This window comes from the organism of the source record quoted next, unplaced genomic scaffold, assembly GCF_019419815.1.
Source record: "Pyrus x bretschneideri cultivar Hongxiangsu unplaced genomic scaffold, Pyrus_bretschneideri_v1 Contig22, whole genome shotgun sequence".
NCBI classification, from domain to species: Eukaryota; Viridiplantae; Streptophyta; class Magnoliopsida; order Rosales; family Rosaceae; genus Pyrus; species Pyrus x bretschneideri.
The window spans coordinates 2,915,428-2,940,282 of record NW_025999524.1 but is presented as its reverse complement, the minus strand read 5'-3'; the positions used below and the strand labels follow the sequence as shown (position 1 = coordinate 2,940,282).

Genomic DNA, 24,855 nt, shown 5'->3' with positions numbered 1-24,855 from the left:
AATATTTGCTTTAAAAGGAAACAAAAAAGCTATGCGACACTAAAGGTTACCATATGGTTTTTAAAATTCCGTAAAAAAAATTTGCCACCTAATCAGAATTTAAGCGCCGAGTGCCTGCTACAATTACAACAGTGATCAAAATTCTTTGTAGATCACTTACACAATTTTGGTAATACAAGAAGGGAGAAATACAACAAATTCAATGAGCTTTTCCATTTCGTAATCTCCCGATGCTTTCGACTCGATTCGATGTTATTATTTCTTATTATTCTCAGAGCTTTTATTTTCTCTCAAGCATCCACTACAAAGCCTCTAATGGCTATAAACTTATGATGCAGAAACTGCAGCAGCCTTCTGAAATGCAGGATATGTATGTTAGTTCAAGCGAAAATGGCTGCTCCCAAACGAAGAAGTTTATTACCGAAAATTTGAATGGAAATAAAATAGTTAAGGTGTCGAAGGATCTTTACCCGTTTTTGCTCTTCCAAGTTTGCTTTGATTAAGGAGTAGATGGCAACACCAGCAATTGCGATGGCAGTTCCAATCCCAGTTTGTGTAGAGATTTTGTTGCCTGTCAAACACGGAGCGAGAAACATATGAACACGTATGATAAACCCGACTCACCCATGTTCAAACTGTTTAACAAACTGAGATATCATCTGAGATGCATATGATTTGAATGAGGTTAAAGCAAATTACCAAACACAACAATGGAGAACCCGATCACGAAAACACGCTTCAACACATTTCCGACTGCGTGCGTTAGTGGTGCAACCCGTTCCAAAGTGTTAGTAGCAAGCTGCAATTGTAACCCCCAGCAGCGGTTAATACTACAAGACGGGCAATGGTGCAGGTATGGATCAAACATGTGCTTTCGGAGAGTATGTCAATGGTTTACCTGATTGTAGAGATGATAGAACATTCCGATCCAGAATAAATCAGAGACAAATTTGTAGAGGCCTACTTTGGCTATAGCATCCTTAAATCCATACTGCATCAGTTGGGGCCCTTCAATCTGACGTCAAAGGAAAGCATTCTGAATATCTTTGGTGAATTAAGAGCAAAGTCGTTGCTTTAAATCGAAATTTCTGCGAAAAGATGGAACTTACGAGTATTGCTGGTGGGATGCAAACCAGGAGAGCAATGATTGAAATGTATGCATACACATTTGTACTGTCCATTCCTGTCTGTTGAAGTCAAAATACATTTTAAGTGGTCTAAATTAGTCTGCAGCGCGAAGAAAACAAAAGAAAGCTCGATCAGATGATGCTTTACCATTGCTTTTTTTGAATAGATACTTCTATAGGTGAATGCAATGTTTGAAATCATCGCACTGCCGAAGCCAAGCCAGTTGAAAGAAAGTTCAGTCAATGATGCCATGGACACACCTAAAAATGGAAGTTCAGTTCAGTTCAGTTCAGTAAATATACACAAGGGCGGGATCTATGTGCACTCTATAACTGGTGTGTGAGAGTAATATCAGAGAAATGAAGAATTAAACAGAAGATCAAAGATTGAAGAGTTACCGATCACGACAGGGGCCAATGATAGCCACAGGGACAAGGGAATGTGATGCCCCAAAACAAACTGAGAAGCGGATGCATTGAAGAACGGCTCCAGGGCTGTCGAAAAACATAACAAAAAAATGCTGTAAACTTGATTGACTCTCATGTTTACAACCAAAATGGTTATCAAATGGTCCTTAGATCGTACCTTTAATAGTGTGTGTGAAAGACACAGCCACGGCTGCAAATGACACATTGGACATGACATGTCCGAGGGCGTGACAGAATGCAACCGGGGTCAGCAGAGCCAACTGCTCCTTGTCAATCGGCTGGAGGAACAAAAAATTTACAGAATTTAGCAGAAGCCACATTGTGGATTGAAAACAGATTACAAACAATTGCAGAAACGGGTACTTACTGCGCGCTTCGGCAAGCCAACGGACCAAGAAACGAGACAGTACACCACTCCAACAAGGAGATGTATAACAGAAACAAAACTGCAAAGGGGTGAAAGGAAATCCTACAAATTATGAGTACAAATAAAAATTATACGAAAATCGAAACAAGTTTGAGAATGAAGGATGAACATACTATGGATATGGGAAATAATTGTAGACCTTCTTGTTGAGTATGTTGAAGATGACATTTAACAAGTACCTGAATAAAAGACAAAAAAAAAAAAATTATGACCATCTGCATTGATTTTTTGGAATAAATATTTATAATCATAAATTAGTGAAAAAAAATTAAATATGAATAAATTACCACATGAAGAAAAAGAAGCCGGTGATCAGAAAAGGAAATTTCTCAGAAAAGCTCTTTGTAGGTTTCCCATACCTGCACAATCACATAAACCATCGTTAATACCGTTCAAAAATTCATCATTGTCCGAAAACATTGACCACAAAAACTCATCTGAGTCAACTTTTTGACCTTTCTCAAAGAAAAAAGCAACAGAAACCATGAAATTATATATTTTTCTTTTCAGATTTTTACTTTTTTTTTCCACATCATTTTCTCAGCAACCAATCATATGATTAAAAAGTTCTAAACTTTAATACAAACAGAGGAAGAAAGATTAAAGGGTTCAGCAAAATCCAACCCATCAGCAATTTCAATCTCAGCGCCATCAGCATCGGCAGCTGCAGCCTTAGCAACCGGCAGCAACTCAACAGAGCCCCGCCGTCTCAGCTGCTGACTCCACCCTGAAAACTTCAACCCCTTGCCGGAAAACCCAACTGCCGGTAAAGGCTTTACAGCCTCCGGCAACGGAGAAAAGGCCAAGCTTGAAGCTCTGGAAGAAAGCGAGCGAACTTTGAGCAGGGCAAAAGAAGGCGAAATCTTATTGGACGATAAATACATTGAAGTAAACTGAGAAGTTCGGATTGGAGAGTGAACTGGGTTGATCAATGAAGCCATTTTTCAGACCCCAAAAAATCCTGATGAAAAAATTAGCCCCAAAAAAAGATTGTCGACGAATTGAAGGTGGATTTTTTTGAGAAGTTGGGCAAAACCAAGGGGTAGAGTATGGAACGATATTAAAGCATATACGAACGTTGGAAACGAGGAGATGAGGTTTTTTATATTATAATATAAATATGATGCGGAGGAAACAGCGAAAATGATTTCTTTTTTGTTTTCGCTTTCTGGAAACCCAGATACCCAAAGAGCTTGACTAAGTGAGGGGCAGAGCTGCGATTAAAAAAGTTGAAAGCTTTTTAGAGAGAGAGAGAGAGAGAGATAGAGCAGACAATAATGGAGAGAGAGACTGTTAACTGAGAAACTGGATGGTGAAAGAGGAGAGAGGAGAGAGATTAGTTTTTGTTTTTGTTTTAATTTTTGGTTTGTTCTTTTTTATCTTGTAGCTTAAGCTTCTCATCTAACTTTCGTTTGAAAGTGTTTTTAAAATGATTGAAAATATTTATAGATGAAATATTTTTAGGTTTCAAAAGCACTTAAAGTGTTTTCTGCAAGAAGCACCGGTTATGTCCTTCTTCCAGGAAGCACTTTAAGTGCTTTTCTAGGATTTACTTACCTCTTTTACTAATGATTAATTCTAAAAACATTTTCGTCAAAAATAGTTTCAATAATTTCAAAAGCACATCCAAACGAATCAAATACTCTTTTTGTTTGTTTCTATAAAAGTTTAGCTATGCGCATAATAGAGGGGGTTTAATTATTGATTTGCCTCTTACATTCAATTATTCAAATACGATCACATTTACTTTTTGAAATTCATTTTGCAACATTTAATTCTTTGAACTCAATGTTCTTGTTCTGTTTTGCTTGAATTTCATTAGGTTTGATAAATTTTTTGTTAAAATTGTTGATTGGATAAGTAGATTCGAGTTTTAACTTACGATTGAGCTAGATTGATGTCATATATTTCACCAAACCATGTTCTTAAGTTTAATTGCTTGGATCGTATGAATTACAAGAAAGGTAACTGAGTGGGCACAATGCACTGTGGTATTGAATATCTCATAGTTGATAGTCGTATGTTCTAGTTTTTTGTAACAATTAAATCTTAGTGTTTAAATCTAATCGTTCATTAGTTAATTAGATATATAATGAGGTCATCGAATATGAATCCGGATCCTCATTGTGAAGATCTCAGGGATCTGTTAATCCTGTCTGTTAATCGTATATCGTGTGGTTATAAATTATTTTAAATATTTTTATTTAAAATTAAATACAAACAGTACTTAATAAAAACTAACCGCACAATATAAAACGAACAAACACTATTCACGAATTCTCAAGATTTTTACAAAAGAAATCCGGAAAAGATCCTGTTGGATCGAATATATCCCCAACTAGAGAAATGTTATTTGCCTTTTTTTATTTCCTACAATGCAAATAAGAAGAAGAAAGAAAAATAAATAAATAAAGGGCGCATGGTGTCGGACGTATGCAAATGGAAGTTGTTACAAATTAAATAGTGACAAATTGGCCTTGTCTTTGTCAGCCTGCCATTATCGGCACCATGGTCGTTGCCATGTTTATGTTGTCATCGATTTCGAAGAGAATGTTATCGCAAACGGTCTCTCATATTTGAAAAAATAATTTAATTGTTGTGTGCAATATTAACAGGTTACGTCGAAAATACTTAATAAATTTACTTGATAGCATTTATCAGATTGTTTTGAAATATGTCAATATTGATTGATATGTGTGCAATATAATTTGGTTGACGACAACAAACTCATCAAGTGTTCGACGAAATGCCTCAACTTTCCACATGCCAGCGTTCAATTCCTATTGAGGAAGATCAACCTTTGGTTTCAAAATGAATCCCCGATGTCGATGAATCTAAGATTAATTTTTTTGCACGCTTAGCTCTGTTTCTATTAGGCATAACTTAAACTTTTAACACTTCTCATATTTAAATCTGCAATCCATTGTCATGAAGTGATCATAATAATTTTATATGAAATATTCGGTACATAAAACGAGCTGCATATATAAGCAGACACATGAGTCTTACATTTTGATAGTAATAAGTTTTTTTTTTTTTTTTTTTTTAATACAAAGCTATCCAATTTTGAATGCATTAAAAACTAGTTAGCTTGGAAGCTCACCTACTTTAAATTTGTTAGAGCATATTTGTTCCTGCATTCATTGCTACAATGAACGAAAAAAAAGACAAATTATTCTCCTTTTGTGGTCAAGAAAAGCTCCTTCTTTAAATAATAAAAAAATAAAAAATCAATGAGTGACTTTGCCACAACAGTTAATCTCAAGGTCTGGGAAAACTCACAGAAATATTTTAATTTCTTTTTTATTACCATCATGTGATTTACTAGCACCAATCGATTATGGCAATGCCCCCGTTCTTTTAAACATGAATTTAAATTTCTCTCATCATAAACTAGTGGAAAAACTTCAACAGAGTAGCAAGCCTCTTTCCTTTCCCCACTCTCTCTCTCACAAACACACACACATGCATTCTGATTAAGTCGGCTCCACTCGTGATGTAGAAAATTGCTACTGAATGACCCTACAAGTCCGACGACGTGACGCCTTTCCCAAAAAAAAAACTTTAGGGCGGTTTATGTCGTTTATCAAAAAAATTTACTTATTTTGGGCCAAGTCCAATCCAATAACTCAAACGAATTGAGCCAACAAAAAGACCAGGACAAACTTGGGCTTTGCTCCAAAAGCCCAAAAACAAGGCCACTTCAATTTCCAGCGATCGTTTTGGATCAAGAAAATGGAAAACCTAAATAAAAAAACAGAGCTTGATTTGCTTACAAACTCGGTATGACTGCTACTACCTCATAAATATTTCAAAATTTTGTTAGAAATTTCCCGTTCAAAAATATTATCACATAAAATCGATCGAATTAAAATGGAAAGGAGTGGTGGCAACGGCAGAGAGGAAGAGGAACAAGACGGCATGTCCGTACACTCTCCTTGCAAACCTCCCCCTTCTCTGCTTCTTCTCTCCCAAAGGTCCCTCTTTCTCCCCTCTCTCTCTCTCTCTCGATTCTATACAAACACAGACACACACATATATATATATATATGTTGGTTTTATATTTTTTTTGCTTTAAATTTTATGGTCAATGTAATAGGAGGAATCACAGGTTGAATTGGAGCTCAAACTGTTAGAAGCTATTGAAATTTACCCTCCCGGAAAATTAAAAGGCAGGTTTTCTCTAATTAATGCTCATATTTCAGTTTATTATCTCTGGAGTTCCGGTTTTGGTTAGTTATATGGGTGATTTTTGTCACAATTTTATGCAAATTATCAATTTAGATTGTAAAAATGGGTGGTTAATTAACATCTTCAATCTTCGTATGGAGAATTTTTCACCCAGAAAATGCTAAGAAGTCAATATTTCTCGTTAATTTTTGGAGGGAAAGTTATCATCTTTTTTTCTTCTGACTAACAGAAGACTTGACGCAAAACCGAGCACATTAGCATTATAAGATTCATACAGCTAACCTTACTTAGTGAGATAAGGCTCGGCTGTCATTGGTAGGAAAAGTTCAAGAGTATTGTTGTCACTTTTTACCAAACTTGAATTTGGAATCTGATGGTTCAAGTCAATATAAGGGGAGTTATAGTAAATCAACATTGGACAAAAAATTATGTGTATGAGTTAATGCATGACGGGTGATTAATTAGGCAATAATACAATACCGTTTCCATTTTGAGGAATGCTAGGATTAGTCGCTCATGCATTCTTCCATTTTCGTTCCTACGTTATCATGTTATTCGTAAATAGACAAGCAAGTAAAGTAAATATATGAGCAATCCGCTACTTGTTTGGGCGCAGGCGTACATCGCCATTTCGTGCTTTATGGTTTAATGGAATTTCTTCGAAGAAGGTTTGTCTCACTTAACGTTTCTGTTTGTGGGTTTATAATACATCGCCATTAACATCGCCATTTGCATCGCCTTACTCATTGTTGTGTTGTTTTCACAGCTTTGATCGACACTTCTCTGCTGACGAGGTTCTGCAGTTGCTAGAGAGGTTCTATAACTTGGAAATGCTGGTATCTAATTTACTTAATTCACTCAGTTTTTTCATATCTCAGTGATCTTTATCTTATGATGGTACTGTTGAACTTAATATCCACGTTCATCGGTAACTTTTTTGTGCACACTCAATCAACAATGAACACTCACAGTGCCAACTGCAGAATACGGGATTTAAAAATAACTAGACGCTTCATACTGAGGTAGAACGACTCTCAAAATACAAAATATACGCGCATCTCTGCACCGCGTTATAGGTGAATAGGTACTAGACAGCTGCATTATTTGGTAGGCTTGAGGAAATGTTGGAAAATGAGGTCACGTATACGGAAGTTTGGTGCGAGAGTTGAGATAAACAACTACTGAAATTATTTCTAATGAAACGTTCAAATGGTCCCAAGGGATTGTTTGTGTGTTTATCTCTTGCTCCTCTTTAGACTTGCTGAAATCTACATATTTTACCATTTTTTTCTTGAATTTCAGAAACCAGACGACGAGATGGATTTCCTGAATCGCGAGGAGGAGTTTTGCCTGCCTCAAAATTTCTTCGTCAAGGAAGAACCATAACTGATTATTTTTGTACAGATTAATATTTCGTTCGAACGTATTTTGTTGACTCTAATGTTATAGGATGCCGGTCATCCAGTCCTTTTCCTTGACTATACAATTTTTATGGTGGTTTTTGCAAATATGTAAGACTTAATTCGAAAAATCTTAATTTGCATTTGAGGCTTGAACCTCAGCAGGGGAGGTTGATGTTGATTCACAGTTTTGAAAGGGGTTTTAGGGTCCTTACTGAAAGAGTAAATGCCGTTTGACGCCTGAATATTATCCTATTTGAAATTGACTGTCTGAACTATTTTTTTGGTAAATTAACTTCTGAACTATTTAAAATTAGTCAATTAACTCCTCACCATCAGATGTGATGAAATTTCATCCACTTCAAATACTGGCATGTGATTCACCCTTAAGGTAAATTGGTGTCAACGGTAAAGTAGATAAAATTTCATCGAATTTGACGGTGAGGTTGATTGGGTGATTTCAAATAGTTCAAGAGTTAATTTACCTAAAAAATAGTTCAGATAGTCAATTTTAACTAGAATAATAATTCAAGGAATCAAATGACAGCTCATTCTTACTGATATGATATGCCATCACCTTTTAAATATAAATATGAATTTTATGCCTCCTGTCATTTATATCAGCGTAGAATTTGGCTTAAAGTGCAGACAATTCCTTTGTTTCTACTGTTCTATATAGAAACTCTTGGCGGCAATTCTGTATTGCAATTCATTGAGGTCCGCACGTACGTTCCCTTCGGTCCCAACGGGCAAAATCTTGCATGCAACCAGTTGTTTGTCTTTTTCTCTCGATCTCGCTTGCACATCATGTAAGGGAAATAAATAAATGGTTACATGGTTAAATCTCCCATCTTAACAGCCTTTTTTGTGGCTCACAATGTGATGTATTTTCTTTTTGTAGAACAAGTATTCGTAGAGAAAAATTATCAATGTTCTAGAAACCGTAATTTTTTGGCCATCTTTTGTTACGAGGGATGTTAAATTTTTAGATTGAGTAATACTAGGGAAACCAAATTTTTAAAACCAAATGATGTGTCATCAATAAGAAACAAGCACGTTAATTGACACTTAATTAATAATTCAATCATCTACAACCACATTATTTAGTTTGCAAATTTAGTCTTCCTAACATTACTTTTTTAGATTATTTTATCTTTACCAGCTTTGGCGAAATGAGAATTGCTCCTTTTTGTTATTGGTAGTGATCATCGCCATCGCAATGATTCAAAATTGAATGAGTTTAAAAGATTCAAGTAAGGGATAAATTAAATCAAACTTATTCAATCCATAAAACGTAGTGACACAATGCTCGCCATCGTTAACAAAATACATTGTATTGGGAAAAGTCTAGTTTATATCAAACGTGCAAGCAAGGGGACTACAAAAGTAAAAGTAAGAGAGAATAATCCATTTCTTAACGTACGAAGTTTAACATGTAGACAAAACAATCAGTCCAGAAACAAAAATAAGAACAGATAATTGATCAAATCCTAATTTTCTTTGGAACCTAGAAGGATTAATATCGAAAAAAAATATGTCTACGTCCTTCAGTCAAATCCCCTCGCGAAAACTGAGTGAGAAAAGCTAAAAGATCGCCTTTTGCAGAGGTCTTACTTGCCGTTTTCTGGGCTGTTTCAGGTAAGCCCGTGAATGCTGCAAGATTTACTGTGTTTTATCCGAAGTAACAATTAGTTATTGATTTAATCCATACCGATTAAGCCCCAAAGAAAAAGTAGCAAGCACTTACCTTAGCAGTTGCGGGTTCGGCGGCAGGCTTGGATTCTTCACCTTTGAAGTTGTCATCACCTGCGGAAAATCACTTTCACATTAGGTTTTTTCCATCTGAATTGTGATGCAGAACAGAAACTTCTACCGTGCTGGTGCCTGCACATAGATACCGGCACCTTCGAATGTGTACCTACGCAAACTTTCGTTCACATACTACCCTAAAAGTCCATACAGTTTTTGATTCCTGTATCCCTTCACCAACAGCATGCCCGTTGTTGTTTCACATTCAGAATGGGAGGAGCTGAAGATAAAGAGAAGTCTTTCGAAGTCTTTCTAATTGTACAGTGATTTCAAAAGGAATGGAACTTTATATGGTATGGAATTAGGAAGGATTGATATTGTAAATGTGTGTTACTTGGCAATTTTTATTTATGCGGTTTTACCGAAAATGTAAATGCATGTTAATCAGGCATCGAGGTATGCTGTACCTCCGTCTTCAGGCAAATCAGAGGTCCAGAGAGTGAGGTTGTCTCTCAACAATTGCATGATAAGGGTGCTGTCCTTGTATGACTCCTCACTCAAGGTGTCCAACTCTGCAATTGCCTCATCAAATGCCTGTTTAGCCAAATGGCAAGCCCTACAAGTTTACGACGACAACGACCATCTCAGGAGTTACTTCAACGAAAATAATCAAAAGATAACAGACGTAAACTGATACCTCTCGGGAGAATTCATAATCTCATAGTAGAAGACAGAGAAGTTGAGGGCTAGACCGAGACGGATTGGGTGGGTTGAAGGGAGATCTTTGTTTGCAGTGGCTGATGCAGCCTGAGAAAGGACGTGGGAACAGGAGAGCACATCAAATAATAGGAAGTGTAAAAGAATGAAACATACATATGCACTGATTAACATGCATTTGTGTTAAAATTGGTAAAATTAAACATGCCTCGTATCCCTTGAGTGACTGCTCAGCTGCCTCTTTTCTGTCCTGATCGGTCTTGAACTCAGCAAGGTACCGATAATAGTCACCTTTCCTGAAACATGCACGCCATTGTTGGTCACAAAAAAAAAATTAGAAATTCCAAATGCAGTATGAAGAATGTCAGTACAAGATGGAGAAAAATAGGATAACAGAACCAAAGGACTTTGTACTCTTTAACCTATCATTTAGGCAGGGCCAACAAGGAAACGGAGAAAATTTCCTGAACCGATATATATTTGCAATTTTTCCCTTTTCCAATATATTCCACGCATTCATTGGAGTAAACTACGAGGGGAAAACGTGACTCACATCTTGTAGTAGAAAACAGTGGCCTCTCCAGAGGAGGAAGAGGGGATCAGGTGCTTGTCTATGATTGACAGAATGTCATCGCAAATCTTGGAGAGTTCCTCCTCCACCTTCACCCGGTAACCCTTGATCAGTTTGACATTGTGCTCATTTCCCTTAGACTCTTCCTTTTGCTCAATGGACGACATGATGCGCCAAGAGGCCCTTCGAGCACCTATGACATTTTTGTATCCCACAGAAAGAAGATTCCTCTCCTCTACAGTCAGCTCAAGGTCAAGTTTCGCAACTTTCTTCATACACTCAACCATTTCTGCATCATCGAGTAAGCATAACAATTCAAAGAGAAACTCATCTTGACATACGGCTAGCAAATCATTTCCACTCACTTCAACATTATGCATAAAAGTGTATACATTTGATTCTCCCTCTATTCCGAAAAAAAAGGACGATCAAATTCTAAACCGAAACAACGACCAATTAGCCATCGCCGGGTATATATCCTTCATTCATTTAAAACCAATTCAAACTAGCAAGCAACCCCACCCACACAGCAAAACACAGTCAATTCAGAACACCAAAAACACGTGTTCGATTCATTTCCATTGTTCAATATTAATCTAAACAATACATTCCATACTACTTAAAAAAAAAAAAATTTGATCAATTCTAACGAATAATAAAAATCATTCGGAATTTAATAATTTTTTTAAATTCGATACAAATGCTGAAACGTGCACAATCTGATCAACGCCAGCTTTGACGTATAAACGTAACGATCGAATTATAAGAACTTTGAATTCCTCCAATGCAACAAAAATCAAACACAAACAAAGGTATTCGTTATTTCATGCAAAATCCTGTAAGATCCGATGCAATGCCGAAACACTCACAATCCGATCAATGCCTGTTTTACATATAAAAACATATAAACATACGTACACACATATGCATATACATATACATACACACACACACACACACACACATAAGAACAGCGACGGATTAAAAGATGGAGAAAATTAGAGTGAGGTGTGAGTGAGTGACCTTCGTATCGCTCGGCCTGCTCAGCGAGCTTGGCCAAGTAAACCTGGGTCTCTCTCTCCTTCTTGGGCGACGCCATCGTTTCGTTTCAGAGAGAGAAATGGGAGATGATGATTGATCAAAGCGAAGAGGAAGACGATGATGAATGGTAAAACTGAGTGGAACAATAGGGGGAGGGTGGAGAGATGCGAGGAAATTGGAAATGGCGGGTTTAAATAAGGAGAGAGACTTTTGCTGTTAAACATCGAGCAACTTGCGGGTGCCCCTGACCAGATCTCGACCGTCCGTTTCGAATGTTTGAAGGAGAGGACGACACTGGGAGTAGGAAGCGCGCAGTTTTTGTTATTTTTGTGCGAGTGTGCGAGAACTGGCAAGGGAGGCCTTTGAATACTTGCCCTTTTCTCGGAGGGGCTTTTTCGGGATTTTACCTTGCACCATTGAACACCTTTCTTAGTTCTTACCAACAAAATGTAATGATCCCAATCGGATTGTATGTCATCACAAGGGATGTCACATAAGCGAGATAGTTGTAATGTTGGCATAGAGAGATTTTACAGTGTGATAGAACACAGTCATGTATACTAAGTGTCATAGTATAAGTGGTTGAATACTTAAAAAAAAAAATTCAATCACTTATGTATGATAGTTGGTGTATCAAGTCGTGTTCTAGACAGATAAAAAAACATTTCATTGGCACATGGTGCTCTATTTTTTTTCATACAATGATAGGTAGAGAGCTAGTTTTCAACTAAGCCACATACTGTGTTAATCAAAATTAAGTATCGAATTTGTTATTCATAAAAATCGAACTTTAGGCATTTCAAATGTTCAATTTTGCAAAGAAATTGTGGATACTCATGAACATCGTAATTGACTACTGACGAGAGTAATGAAAACATATTAATTGTTCATACTCAAATGTTAAATTTTAAAAAAGGTTTGTGACCCAATCAATTAAATAAGAGCGTGTATCTTTAGTCGAAAGCTCAACACCAAATTCCCCTTCCTCCAATATTTGCTAGAAGCCTAGAAGCTATCAGAGTCCATGGATTTGGTTTGACTAGGGAGTCCCAATCCAGTCTAGGGATTATGAAACCTCCCACCAAAACAAACTTGAGAATTTCGAAGCGTTCGTTAATCAACGCCTCAATGGCCCTGGCCCAGATTAAATGGTAACTAGGTTCTAGCCTTGTAGGCCCTTCTCTCCTTTCATGAGAGACATTCTCTTTACTGTGAGAGTTTTTCTCCTGTTTTTGTAATAGTTTCTAATATGTTCAAAATCGGTGTCGGCGACTTTAGCTTTGGTTGGAGTCGGTTGTCAATTTCCTCTTTCTTGTTTTGTTTTTTCTGTTCCATTTTCTGATGTGTTTTCCCCCTCTACATCTCAATCTGCCATCCTCTTCTTATATTTCTAACATTCCTTCCTCTTGTTCATATGGGCTTCGATCTCCTTCTTCTGAGATTCATTTTTTAGCCATAATTTCTGTTGAGATGGTGTGTAGAGTTATGGTTCTTCAACCGAATCGGGTGTTCTCAACACCATCAACTTCTCTATGTTGTCTGTCATTTCTGGCAATGTTGTTCAAGGTTTTCCATGGGCTTCTTTATCTTGATAGTCAACTGATTACTTGCAGTTGGTTATCTCTACTTTGTGATTGTGCTCGAAGAAACTGTTCAGGTTCAGATGATGAGTTTGGTAAAACAATGTTCGGTGATGGACGTGGATTTCTGCAGATCGAGATGTATTGTTTTGATGGAGGCGGCTACAACGGATTTCTCTGTTTTGTGTTTCTTGGTTGTTAGGCCTTAGCTGTTTAGCTGGGCTCTTATTGATTTGTCTGGTTGGCCCCCTTTTTTTTTTTTTTGCTTGTTTATGGCTCTGTTTGTGAGGACTTGTGTATGTAATTTGTATAAGTTAATAAAATCTTCCTTGAACCAAAAAAAAAAAAAAAAGAAAAACAGACGACCTGGTTCTCACCATTGCTCGACCTTTAACCTCTACTGGAATCCATTTTCTAGGGTTTTCGGGAATTTCCCTTATACCGTTAAACACCTTCTTTACCAACAAAATGCAAGGTCCCAATCGGATTGTATGTCATCAAAAGGGATGTCATATAAGCAAGAGAGTTGTAATGTTGGCATATGGTGCTCTTTTTATTTTTCAGACAAAGATAGCGAGAGGAGCAAGTTTTGGCTAAGTCAAATAATGTGTTAGGTGTAATTAGCTATTAAACTCGTTATTCATATGAATCAAAATTCAGGCATTTCAAATATAAAATTTTGCAAAGAGTTTGTAGATACTCATGAAAATCTTAATTAACAATTGACAAGAGAAAAAAATAAATTAATTCTTCGTATTAAAATTTTAAATTCTGCAAAGAATTTGTAGCCCAATCAATTAAAAAATAGCATGTATCTTTATACCTGAAGTCTCAACATCGAATCCTTCCCCTCTAATGGTTGCTTTTATAAAAATATAATTATAATAATAACTTGAATACTAAAACATCCGAGTGTAGTCTAGATCCGAGAGACAAGATGAATCCGAAACATGTAATATCCTTTGTTGTACACATTGATAGAGTAATGATGTAAATGGCAAAAGAAAGATGAGCAATTAACTTTTGGCTTTACAAAGGATTGGGGCATGAAAATTAGTGTACCACTGTATTTTTAACATACTAAAAAATCTCTCGAGACTTAGAAACTAGCAGAGTCCATCAAAGGGCGGCACTACCCAAATCGCGGGTGGTATGTACCCTCGCAATCTTGAATCTAGAGAGTAATGTTGTGTGATAGTTCCGTCCTCCAAGTTAAAGATACCCATATCATCACTTGGTCTTGTTCCATCAGATATTTCAAACCCGCGAAATGATGGTGCTAGATCGTCCGTGAAGTATATGGAGTTCGGCCGGCATGTAGGTATGTTGGAGGCCAAAATAGAGAGTGAGTGATTGTCGCCCACAAATAGAGTCTCGTTTCCGATGCTTTTCACCTCAACGTAGTCTGCAATCGTTCCGTCTGGGTGGTTGAACACACACTTGTAAACCCTGAAGCCCGTAGTCCGAAAATACACGCTCTTGGTGGGACCATCTATGGTTGCCTCATAAAGTCTTCGGACGTACAATAGATCTTCATTCGTTAGCTCCACAAGATAGGCCTTGTGGTCCTGGTAGGATCGATTTCGATGCGAAAGTATCTTTGCTTTTGGAGGACCCAAAGGATTACAATCGAGGCTAGTCACATCCCACGACACGATAGTTCTCAATGTTCCAACCGTGCAAGCGTGGCCTTTGTGAAAAATAACATCAAATAAGAAAAATTTTCGCTTGATATAAGTCCAGTGCGTTTGGCCTCTCTTGGTGAAAGCCAAGATGCAATTGCTACCGCAGATTGCAGCAACCACACAATTTTTGGGGTCCAAGGCGGGATCAGAAGATAAGACAACCTTTGGAATGTAAAACTCATGATATCCAGTGTTGCCTTCGGGTACCTTGGCATCCAAGGGAGGGAGATAAATGGACCACGCTTTTCTGAACGAGTTGCGGAGTGCAATAATGAGACCTTCGTCAGTTTGGTATTCTATTGTGGCCACCCAACCGTGGCTGGAGCCGCAACACCTCTTTCTAAAAAGCACTCGCAGCTTATGCTCGTCGAGGATTTTTCCTTGAGAGATGCTGTAGACTAGTTTTCGGGTGGTGAGGCTGCTCTTGTCATGGCATTCGCTGGGGATCAAGAGCATGGGAAGAATGTTACGCCACCGCTGCGTTGCTTGATTATATTCTTTTGACAGAGAACGCCAGTCCTTGCAAACAACGGCGAAACGAACATGGTCAATCTGCTCAAAGAGCTTGTTCAGTATCAGAAAGATGGCAGGTAGAGGAAGACTCGCCCATTCGGAAACCCATACGCATGGCTTCTTATTAGAGTCCATGGAATTAATGCAATTCGTGTCTCTCTCTAGAACGATACGAATTAACAAGAAAACCTATTTAAGCTTCAAAAACTTGAATTTTGAGGTTTTAGCAGATTAATTGGCCCTTTTAAATAACAATTTATGTTACAAATCCAATTCCTTATTATAAAGAATTACAAGAGGTTTCGTAATCACATGAGAATAAGGAATCCTTTTCGTTAATTAATTTGTATCTCTAGTACGAGATGAATGAATAAGAAAACCTTTTTAAACTTAAAAAACTGATTTTTTTTGAGAGTTTAGCGTATTAGTTGGCCCTTTTAAATAACAACTTTGTTACAAATGCAACCCGTTGTTGTAAAAAATTACGAGAGGATTCATAATCCCACAAGAATAAAGAGAGAGATTACGATGAGATAAACTTCAAACAAAATCCTTTTCGTTAATTAATTAGATAATATGTGTTTTCTTCCCGGTTTTATATCATTGGTTCGTTTAATCAAGGGCGATGGATATTAATATTTTTCTAGATATTACCTCTCACGAAAATATTTTATGAGCTCAGAAGTATTGACACATATGCATATGCATATATATATATATATACACACATAAGAACAGCGACGGATTAAAAGATGGAGAAAATTAGAGTGAGGTGTGAGTGAGTGACCTTCGTATCGCTCGGCCTGCTCGGCGAGCTTGGCCAAGTAAACCTGGGTCTCTCTCTCCTTCTTGGGTGACGCCATCGTTTCGTTTCAGAGAGAGAAATGGGAGATGATGATTGATCAAAGCGAAGAGGAAGACGATGATGAATGGTAAAACTGAGTGGAACAATAGGGGGAGGGTGGAGAGATGCGAGGAAATTGGAAATGGCGGGTTTAAATAAGGAGAGAGACTTTTGCTGTTAAACATCGAGCAACTTGCGGGGTGCCCCTGACCAGATCTCGACCGTCCGTTTCGAATGTTTGAAGGAGAGGACGACACTGGGAGTAGGAAGCGCGCAGTTTTTGTTATTTTTGTGCGAGTGTGCGAGAACCGGCAAGGGAGGCCTTTGAATACTTGCCCTTTTCTCGGAGGGGCTTTTTCGGGATTTTACCTTGCACCATTGAACACCTTTCTTAGTTCTTACCAGCAAAATGTAATGATCCCAATCGGATTGTATGTCATCACAAGGGATGTCACATAAGCGAGATAGTTGTAATGTTGGCATACAGAAATTTTACAATGTGACAGGACACAGTCATGTACACTAAGTGTCATAGTATAAGTGGTTGGATACTTAAAAAAATAAAAATTCTAACCACTTTATATGATACTTGGTGTATCGAGTCGTGTTCTGGGCAGCCTGAAAATTTTTTCATTGGCACATGGTGCTCCTTTTTTTTTTCATACAATGATGGGTCGAGAGCTAGTTTTCAACTAAGCCACATATTGTGTTAATCAAAATTAAGTATCAAATTTGTTATTCATAAAAATCGAACTTTAAGCATTTCAAATGTTACATTTTGCAAAGACATTGTGGATACTCATGAACATCGTAATTGACAACTGACAAGAGTAATGAAAACATATTAATTGTTCATACTCAAATGTTGAATTTTAAAAAGGGTTTTTGACCCAATCAATTAAAAAAGAGCGTGTATTTTTACGGTCGAAAGCTCAACACCAAATTCCCTCACCTCCAATATTTGCTAGAAGCCTAGAAGCTATCAGAGTCCATGGATTTGGTTTGACTTGGGAGTCCCAATCCAGTCTAGGCATTATGAAACCTCCCACCAAAACACACTTGAGAATTTCGAAGGGTTCGTTAATCAACGCGTCAATGGCCCTGGCCCAGATTAAATGGTAACTAGGTTCTAGGCCCTTCTCTCCTTTCGTGAGAGACATTCTCTTTACCGTGAGAGTTTTTCTCCTGTTTTTGTAACAGTTTCTAATCTGTTCAAAATCGGTGTCGGCAACTTTAGTTTTGGTTGGAGTCGGTTGTCAATTTCTCCTTTCTTGTTTTGTTTTTTGTGTTCCATTTTCTGATGTGTTTTCCCCCTCTACATCTCAATCTGCCATCCTCTTCTTATATTTCTAACATTCCTTACTCTTGTTCATATGGGCTTCGATCTCCTTCTTCTGAGATTCGTTTTTTAGCCATACTTTCTGTTGAGATGGTGTGTAGAGTTACGGTTCTTCAACCGAATCGGGTGTTCCCAACACCACCAACTTTTCTATGTTGTTTGTCATTTCTGACAGTGTTGTTCAAGGTTTTCCATGTGTTGTTCACCCTCTAATGTTTGCTTTTATAAAAATATAATTATCATAATAACTTGAATACTAAAACATCCGAGTGTAGTCTAGATCCGAGAGACAAGATGAAACCGAGACATTTACTATCCTTTGTTGAACACATTGATAGAGTAATGATGTAAAGGGCAAAAGAAAGATGAGTAATTAACTTTTGGCTTTACAAAGAATTGAGGCATGAAAATTAGTGTACCACTTGTATTCCAAGCATATTAAAATATATTTCGAAACTTAGAAACTAGCAGAGTCCATCAAAGGGTGGCACTATCCAAATCGCGGGTGGTATGTACCCTCGCAATCTTGAATCTAGAGAGTAATGTTGTGTGATGGTTCCATCCTCCAAGTTATAGATACCCTTATCACTTGGTCTTGTTCCATCAGATGTTTTAAACCTGCCAAATGATGGTGCTAGATCGGTATTTGGATCCTCTCCTAAGCTAATGGAGAGGATCCTCCTGACCAATCATTGTGGGCCATTAGATTTTTATCCAACGATTACAATCATTATAACTTTAAAGGAACCCTCCTGTTTGTAGCCGTTAGATAAAAATACAACAGTCCACGATGATTGGTCATGAAGATCCTCTCCATTAGCTCAGGAGAGGATCCAAATCCGTCCGTGAAGTATATGGAGTTCGGCCGGCATGTAGGTATGTTGGAGGCCAAAATAGAGAGTGAGTGATTGTCGCCCACAAATAGAGTCTCGTCTCCGATGCTTTTTACCTCAACGTAGTCTGCAATCGTTCCGTCTTGGTGGTTGAAATTGAACACACACTTGCAAACCCTAAAGCCTGCAGTCCGAAATTACTTGCTCTTGGTGGGACCATCTTTGGTTAAGCCTGCAGTCCGAAATTACTTGCTCTTGCAAACCCCAAAGCCTGCAGTCCGAAATTACTTGCTCTTGGTGGGACCATCTTTGGTTAAGCCTGCAGTCCGAAATTACTTGCTCTTGGTGGGACCATCTTTAATTACTTGCTCTTGGTGGGACCATCTTTGGTTGTCTTTAAAGTCTTCGGACGTACAATAGTACAACAAACTGAACTACAAAACCCCAACCAGTCTAAAAGGCGGAAACCCCTCTCCTCGCCGCGGAAACCCCTCTCCTCGCCGCAACGAAAAGAGTTTCAAAGTCTCTGAGCTCACCCTGAAATGCCGATCAACATCTGGAAATTTGTATCATCCCTTCAAAAGCCAGCTCCTCAAGTACCGGTAGAAATTTTGCAGGGATGGATCTGATAGGTGGGCTAGAAATTCTGCAGGGATGGATCTAATAGGTGAAGTGTACACAACTGACATGAAGAATTAAAAACAGAGAAGAGTTTTTCTCTAAGGTATTTTATTCTTTGTTAGTCAAATTCCAGATCGTGTTTTGAGAGTATGAAATATATGAAGTTCGTTAGAGCCCTCAATTGCGTAAGATGCCAAAATGTTTTCGTTTAATATACCATATGCTTCAATTTGGGTGCCCTAATACTAAATTTGAATATATCTAGGCCACGCCATGGTACTTTTAATAGTTGAAATCTGAATGGAGCCTCAACGAAAAGAGTTTCAAAGTCTCTGGGCTCACCCTGAAATACCGATCAACATCTGGAAATTTGTATCATCCCTTCAAAAGCCAGCTCCTCAAGTACCGGTAGAAATTCTGCAGGGATGGATCTGATAGGTGGGCTAGAAATTCTGCAGGTACTTGAGAAGCTGGCTTTTTGAAGGGATGATACAAATTTTCCCTGCAGAATTTCTACCGATACTTGAGGAGCTGGCTTTTGAAGGGATGATACAAATTTCCAGATGTTGATTGGCATTTTAGGGTGAGCCCAGAGACTTTGAAACTCTTTTCGTTGAGGCTCCATTCAGATTTCAACTATTAAAAGTACCATGGCGTGGCCTAGATATATTCAAATTTAGTATTAGGGCACCCAAATTGAAGCATATGGTATATTAAACGAAAACATTTTGGCATCTTACGCAATTGAGGGCTCTAACGAACTTCATATATTTCATACTCTCAAAACACGATCTGGAATTTGACTAACAAAGAATAAAAGACCTTAGAGAAAAACTCTTCTCTGTTTTTAATTCTTCAATATATCTCATGGCTATACTAACGTTTGTATAAAACCTAAGATGCTGGTTGATCAAGAGGTACATTCATCTATTACATGATACTGTTTACCAAGGAATGCCTTGATCCCATTCAAACGGTCATGCATTTTTCATTCCTGTATTGTTCAACTCAGCATCTTTTATGATCACACGAAAATGTCATGCATTTTTCATTCCTGTATTGTTCAACTCAGCATCTTTTATGATCACACGAAAATGTACGTGTCCAGACTCTTAATTTTGGACACAGCAAGGATTTGTTCTTACAAATATTAAAATGAATAAACAAATAAAACCAAAAAAAAAAAATCTGCCCTAAGAAAAAAATGGACGAATGAATTGCTACAGACGCCTTGACAAAAAATACACGAGTTGCAGCTACTTCGGTGCGAAATATTCTAATCTACAGCTTCCACATACGCTCACTCCAGTAATGACTCGTGATCGCCTTCGAGGTTCTTCGGATTCTGATCACGAGTCACATTTTCTTCCCAGATCATAATCTGCTAATGAAAATGAACACAAAAATGACAGTTAATTCAAGATTTACCCAAACTCCACATCGCTCCTCGCTCCTTGCAAGTCGATGTCATGGCCAAAAAAAAACCCTGCTACCGTTTGTAAACCTCCTACGTCCTAGGGCTGATAACTTATTGCAACTAAATCAGGAGACTGGACTCCGGTGAATAATCAAAACTTGATTCTCGAGAGATGAGAGAAATTACCGGAGCTAAAGGAGGAAAAACAATTGTACACGTCCGCAATGATGATGGCTCCTAAAGTAAAATAATCATTTTTTTACGAACGGTTTTTGGCAAACAAGTAGTCGTTGATCACTCCCATTCTCAAGGTCAATCACCCTTGCTTCCCAACGTATTTGTGTAGCAAACATGCGCGCCATCTCTATAGCTCCCTTTTTATCACAGAGAACAACCCATCCCTGCCAAACAGTCATAAATTCATGTCCCCAAATGATCAATTTCACACATAACATGGAAATATTAAAAGTTAGCAACATACACCAAAAAAGGGAAATAAAAATACCTCAGGTCGCAGAATCCGGTCCATCTCTAAGAATAAGTCCATCATGCCGCACCTCTCTGAAGAGAGATGTGAGAGCAGCCCATCTGCATGCAGCAAATCATATGTTCGAGGATATGTCGGGAATGGTTCACACCTGTATCAAAAGCTTAAATGGATCACAACTACTGACTCTACTGAAGAAAATAGGATATAAAGAGAACAAATGAGTCCTAGTTTTTTTACATTCAAAGTTTGTCAGCCGTGCTTAAAGAGTTAACCATTCTTAACTTTATTTTTTCCCCGTAAAAACAGTGCATTTGAATTACGCAGAAAAAATCTTCTAATATCAACTTAGGTGAAGAGATTGAAACCGACTTACCAGTCATGCAAAACACCAGCAAAACCTTGATCTAGAATGAGAGGAAGTGTGTAGGGAGCATTGACAGGCACAACATTCATCACCCACACTGATTTTCTTTCCTCCAGAAAAGCAGCATTTAAACCCCCATAATGAGCACTCATGTCCATCACATTGCGTAGCATGTTGAATGGAGGTAATGGGTCTTCATCGCCTGGTCTCTTCGGGTGGTCAGAGAAAATCAAGGGTGTAAGCAAAGACCAATAGTTTTTCAGAGCTGATCTCCAAACCTGTAAGTCTTCAAAGAAATCTTCAGGCTGAACTCCTGCAAGGGTAAAAGGGTATCAATATGCTGGCAGAACACCGTGAAGTGAAGTGTAGAACTGAATGATGATGCAACAAAACTTTCCATGAACTTCAAGCTCGGCCGAGCTCAATCGATGGGGACTAGAGGACCTATTTCGGATTGGAGCCCAGCGTTTGCTGGTGGTCCCACTTATACATGATACGAGAGGCTTATAATATGATCGAACGTCGTGCCCTTCATTACAAACTGGTAGAGCACCCTGCTTACTACAATAAATAATAAAAAGCAAAGCATCAGTAAGGTTCTTTTGCAGTGGAAAAGAAATAAGTGGAGCTCTTGAAATACTCTAGCTCAATGGCGCAAGTCAATACTAAAGCCTCAAACAGTACTGATTATCACATGTCAAACTAGAAAATTATCCACAAGAGACCCTCACCGAGATGCATAGCAATCAGAATCCACAGTTTTCTGCCAGATAAAAGTTTCATATTGCTGAGCTTTTAGAGTCCAACAGACTTTCGGGGTCAATTCCTCCATCGTTGTGAACATGCTATTCTTCATGCTCAATGAACTTCCATATGGTTGGCTTGTCAATGAGGTTACAACAAAGTAGCCTCCGGGCTTGAGTACCCGGTCAACTTCTAAAAGCAACATCGAATCTGATTCATGAATTAATAAAGGTTCCATGAGAGGAATATTTGGAAAAAAGCAAAGGACAACTCCAAAGGAAGAAATATGCTCAATGGAAATCCCAATTACCTTTTTTGTCCCAAACAATACCGCACTGAGCACAATGAACCATTTCAAATGACAATGCTGGGTAAGGAAGCTGTCTTGTAATGAAGTTTCCAATCATTGCTGGAAGACCTCTCTCAAGGGTCAACTGAACTTGACTGCCAGTTGCCTCGTATGCCGCAATACAAATAGCCATTACATTCAGTGATACTAAATGAGCTCCGAAACTACCAAAACCGCAACCAATATCCAGAACAGTTTGCACCTGTAGTTTAAAGTAGATGTATTAAAATAAATCACGCACCAGTCAGACTTTACATTGTCACCAACAGCAAGCAAAAGTAGCTTGGTTTGTTTTGCTTCCAACATAAACTTAATTTTTGCGCTATGAGACAACAGAGAGATACGTGTTAACAAATTCTGGCCTGTTTGAAATCTAACAGTCACGCTGCCGAAGAGAGTAAAAACTGATAATTACGACTTTAATTCCCAAAGAAAACTTACACCGGCTTGAAGAAAGTCAGAGTCACTTTTTAAACCTATCATCTTTGCAATTTGAAGAGAATAATCCTTGACACCATCAAAAATCAGACCATCGTCAGAGTGAAAGGCAATTTGATTTTCTTCTAGTAGCATCAACCTGAATATTTTTATCAAGAAGTTAAAGAATAATTATGTACAGAAATAACTATTCACTCACAGAGAAAAACGAAAAACAACATAGAAACTAATTCAATTTTTACAGTTGAAAAACGTAAATGTTTTAAATCACTGGGGTTGAGTCATCGCTTATTTAAAAGCGGTCAAATATATAACTTTAACTGGGAAGAACCTTTTGGTCATGCTTCCAGATGAAAGAAATTGGTCTTTGGTTATCTTCACGTTTCCACTCCATATCACATCCCTACCAGCTGGCCACCTCAGGGGGATCTTATAATCCTTAGGAGGGCGAACTAGACACCGTTCTCTGTTTCTTGATACTTCACAATGCCGATCAAACTCCTCCCCATCTTTAAACCCGGCTAAAAGGTTTGCTGAAACATTGTAACAAGGCACGTGATTTTCTCTTTCTTTGCTACAAAGGCCAAGCTCTCTTTGTCGACTAGCCCCCAATGAAAGAGACCTCAGCTCCAGATAATCAACCGCCGCTTGCTCCTTTAGCCTCCTATAGTTTGTATATATGTCGGGTGCTGGAGTGATAATTAAAGAGTCAAATGTATGAGAAGAAGATGATCCCAGCACTGCAATTAGTGCGAGTACACTAACAACACACAAGAGTAACCAACTGAGTGGCGGTCTAGGGCCAAAAATGAGGGAGAGTTTAGTGAACCAGGAGCTTCTCATGTCCAAGTAGTGAAAACCTGACTTAAGAATTCCAAAATAACCCCCACTAGATCACCAAGCACTTAAATCTCCAAGAACAGCGAAAACCATAACCTATCATAAACTACAAGCTTCTATATATATTGCCGTGAATCCGGACAATTCCTACAAGCATTGAAACAATAAATTCCACTTCTTCCACAACGACATACACAAATCTTCGCTTTCTGATCGCGCCAAGAGACTCATAAATCAGTGTGTAAATCCATAGTGATCCTTACTTGGACACAAAGTTAAGATCACAACCCCAACACAATTCAGTACTCAATTACGAATCAGTAAAATTCTAAAACTTCCCACAGCGAATGTAAAGCCGAATTCGGAAAGAAATGGACAATGACAAGTGTTGAGCAAAAGACCAACCTGCAACAAAATCCAAAGATCCACAAAATTAAATTCCTAACAATAAAGTCCCAAATCAAAAATCTCCATTTGGATGTTGAGAAAACTACCATTAAATCTCACAACAGAATCCACTGACAAGATTCCAAATTCACTTCTCAATTTTCCACCCTTTTCCCAGCAACCAAACATAGCATTAGCTCAAAAATAAATGCCATGACTTTCCATTTTAACAAATCACTAACCAAATTCCAGATCCCGAAATGGAAAATCCAAAAACTTTCAATCCGATCCAATCAAAAGCAAAATCAAACCAATCATCCAACACATGAACAAAAAGCAATAAAATCCAAAAAAGACATCGAATTTAATAACAAAAACAGAAACCCATTTCCGAAAACTGATAATTACTAGGGTTTTGGGGAAATGCTTACCGGTTTTTGGGTTCGTTGGAGAGTGGAGATTCAAAGCCTCAAACCGGAGAAAGAGTCAGCTTTTATTGTGAGTCCAAATTTATAGGAATTCTAGTTATTTTTGAGCTTTTTTGTTTTATTATTATTTTTGTTTGTGTTCGTGTTGTCGATCATCAGATCCAGAGGCTCGTTGATTTAGACAGAAAAAATCATTAAATTAATTAATTGGGAATCATTGTTATTTACCGCTTCTTGCACTTTTTATTAAATTATTTATAATTAATTTTTAGTTCTTGGCTGTATTATGTTTACGCCATAACGTATGCAAACACTACAACTAAGCGTCGAC

At 37.9% G+C, this 24,855-nt stretch overlaps 4 protein-coding genes and 1 pseudogene across 6 annotated transcripts; 1 reads left to right on the top strand and 4 right to left on the bottom strand.

The window, feature by feature from the left end:
• Window positions 1–32: 32 nt before the first annotated feature.
• On the bottom strand, window positions 33–3,306 carry LOC125477616 (triose phosphate/phosphate translocator, chloroplastic-like). Its single transcript, XM_048584954.1, has 12 exons — window positions 2,608–3,306; window positions 2,271–2,342; window positions 2,097–2,162; window positions 1,924–2,002; window positions 1,714–1,834; window positions 1,527–1,622; window positions 1,276–1,388; window positions 1,110–1,187; window positions 899–1,015; window positions 700–799; window positions 471–571; window positions 33–354 (listed from the first exon to the last, which is right to left on the bottom strand). The coding sequence occupies exons 1-12, from the start codon at window positions 2,922–2,924 to the stop codon at window positions 328–330; spliced, it is 1,287 nt and encodes a 428-aa protein (XP_048440911.1). The 5' UTR covers window positions 2,925–3,306; the 3' UTR covers window positions 33–327.
• Window positions 3,307–5,714: 2,408 nt separating this feature from the next.
• LOC125477815 lies at window positions 5,715–7,755 on the top strand (annotated as a pseudogene).
• A 1,250-nt stretch (window positions 7,756–9,005) lies between these two features.
• On the bottom strand, window positions 9,006–11,805 carry LOC125477825 (14-3-3-like protein GF14 iota). Its single transcript, XM_048585304.1, has 7 exons — window positions 11,635–11,805; window positions 10,594–10,900; window positions 10,249–10,336; window positions 10,021–10,130; window positions 9,791–9,939; window positions 9,322–9,380; window positions 9,006–9,239 (listed from the first exon to the last, which is right to left on the bottom strand). The coding sequence occupies exons 1-7, from the start codon at window positions 11,708–11,710 to the stop codon at window positions 9,237–9,239; spliced, it is 792 nt and encodes a 263-aa protein (XP_048441261.1). The 5' UTR covers window positions 11,711–11,805; the 3' UTR covers window positions 9,006–9,236.
• Window positions 11,806–14,338: 2,533 nt separating this feature from the next.
• Window positions 14,339–15,796, bottom strand: LOC125477737 (putative F-box protein At1g65770). Its single transcript, XM_048585151.1, has one exon. It carries the CDS (start codon window positions 15,563–15,565, stop codon window positions 14,339–14,341), a length of 1,227 nt encoding a protein of 408 aa, XP_048441108.1. The 5' UTR covers window positions 15,566–15,796.
• Window positions 15,797–20,126: 4,330 nt separating this feature from the next.
• LOC103947250 (probable methyltransferase PMT5) lies at window positions 20,127–24,739 on the bottom strand. 3 transcript variants are annotated; one of them, XR_007258700.1, is made up of 10 exons: window positions 24,528–24,739; window positions 23,201–24,114; window positions 22,873–23,008; window positions 22,393–22,633; window positions 22,070–22,292; window positions 21,736–21,899; window positions 21,348–21,651; window positions 20,990–21,122; window positions 20,671–20,885; window positions 20,127–20,451 (listed from the first exon to the last, which is right to left on the bottom strand). XR_007258700.1 is itself a non-coding variant. In XM_009358125.3 (9 exons), exons 2-9 carry the CDS (start codon window positions 23,710–23,712, stop codon window positions 20,736–20,738), a joined length of 1,863 nt encoding a protein of 620 aa, XP_009356400.2. In that variant the 5' UTR covers window positions 23,713–24,114; window positions 24,528–24,739; the 3' UTR covers window positions 20,127–20,735. The 3 variants fall into 3 exon arrangements, 1 of the variants encoding a protein (XP_009356400.2); XR_667244.3 differs by having other exon boundaries at window positions 20,127–20,448; window positions 24,528–24,738; XM_009358125.3 differs by having other exon boundaries at window positions 20,127–20,885.
• Window positions 24,740–24,855: the final 116 nt, after the last annotated feature.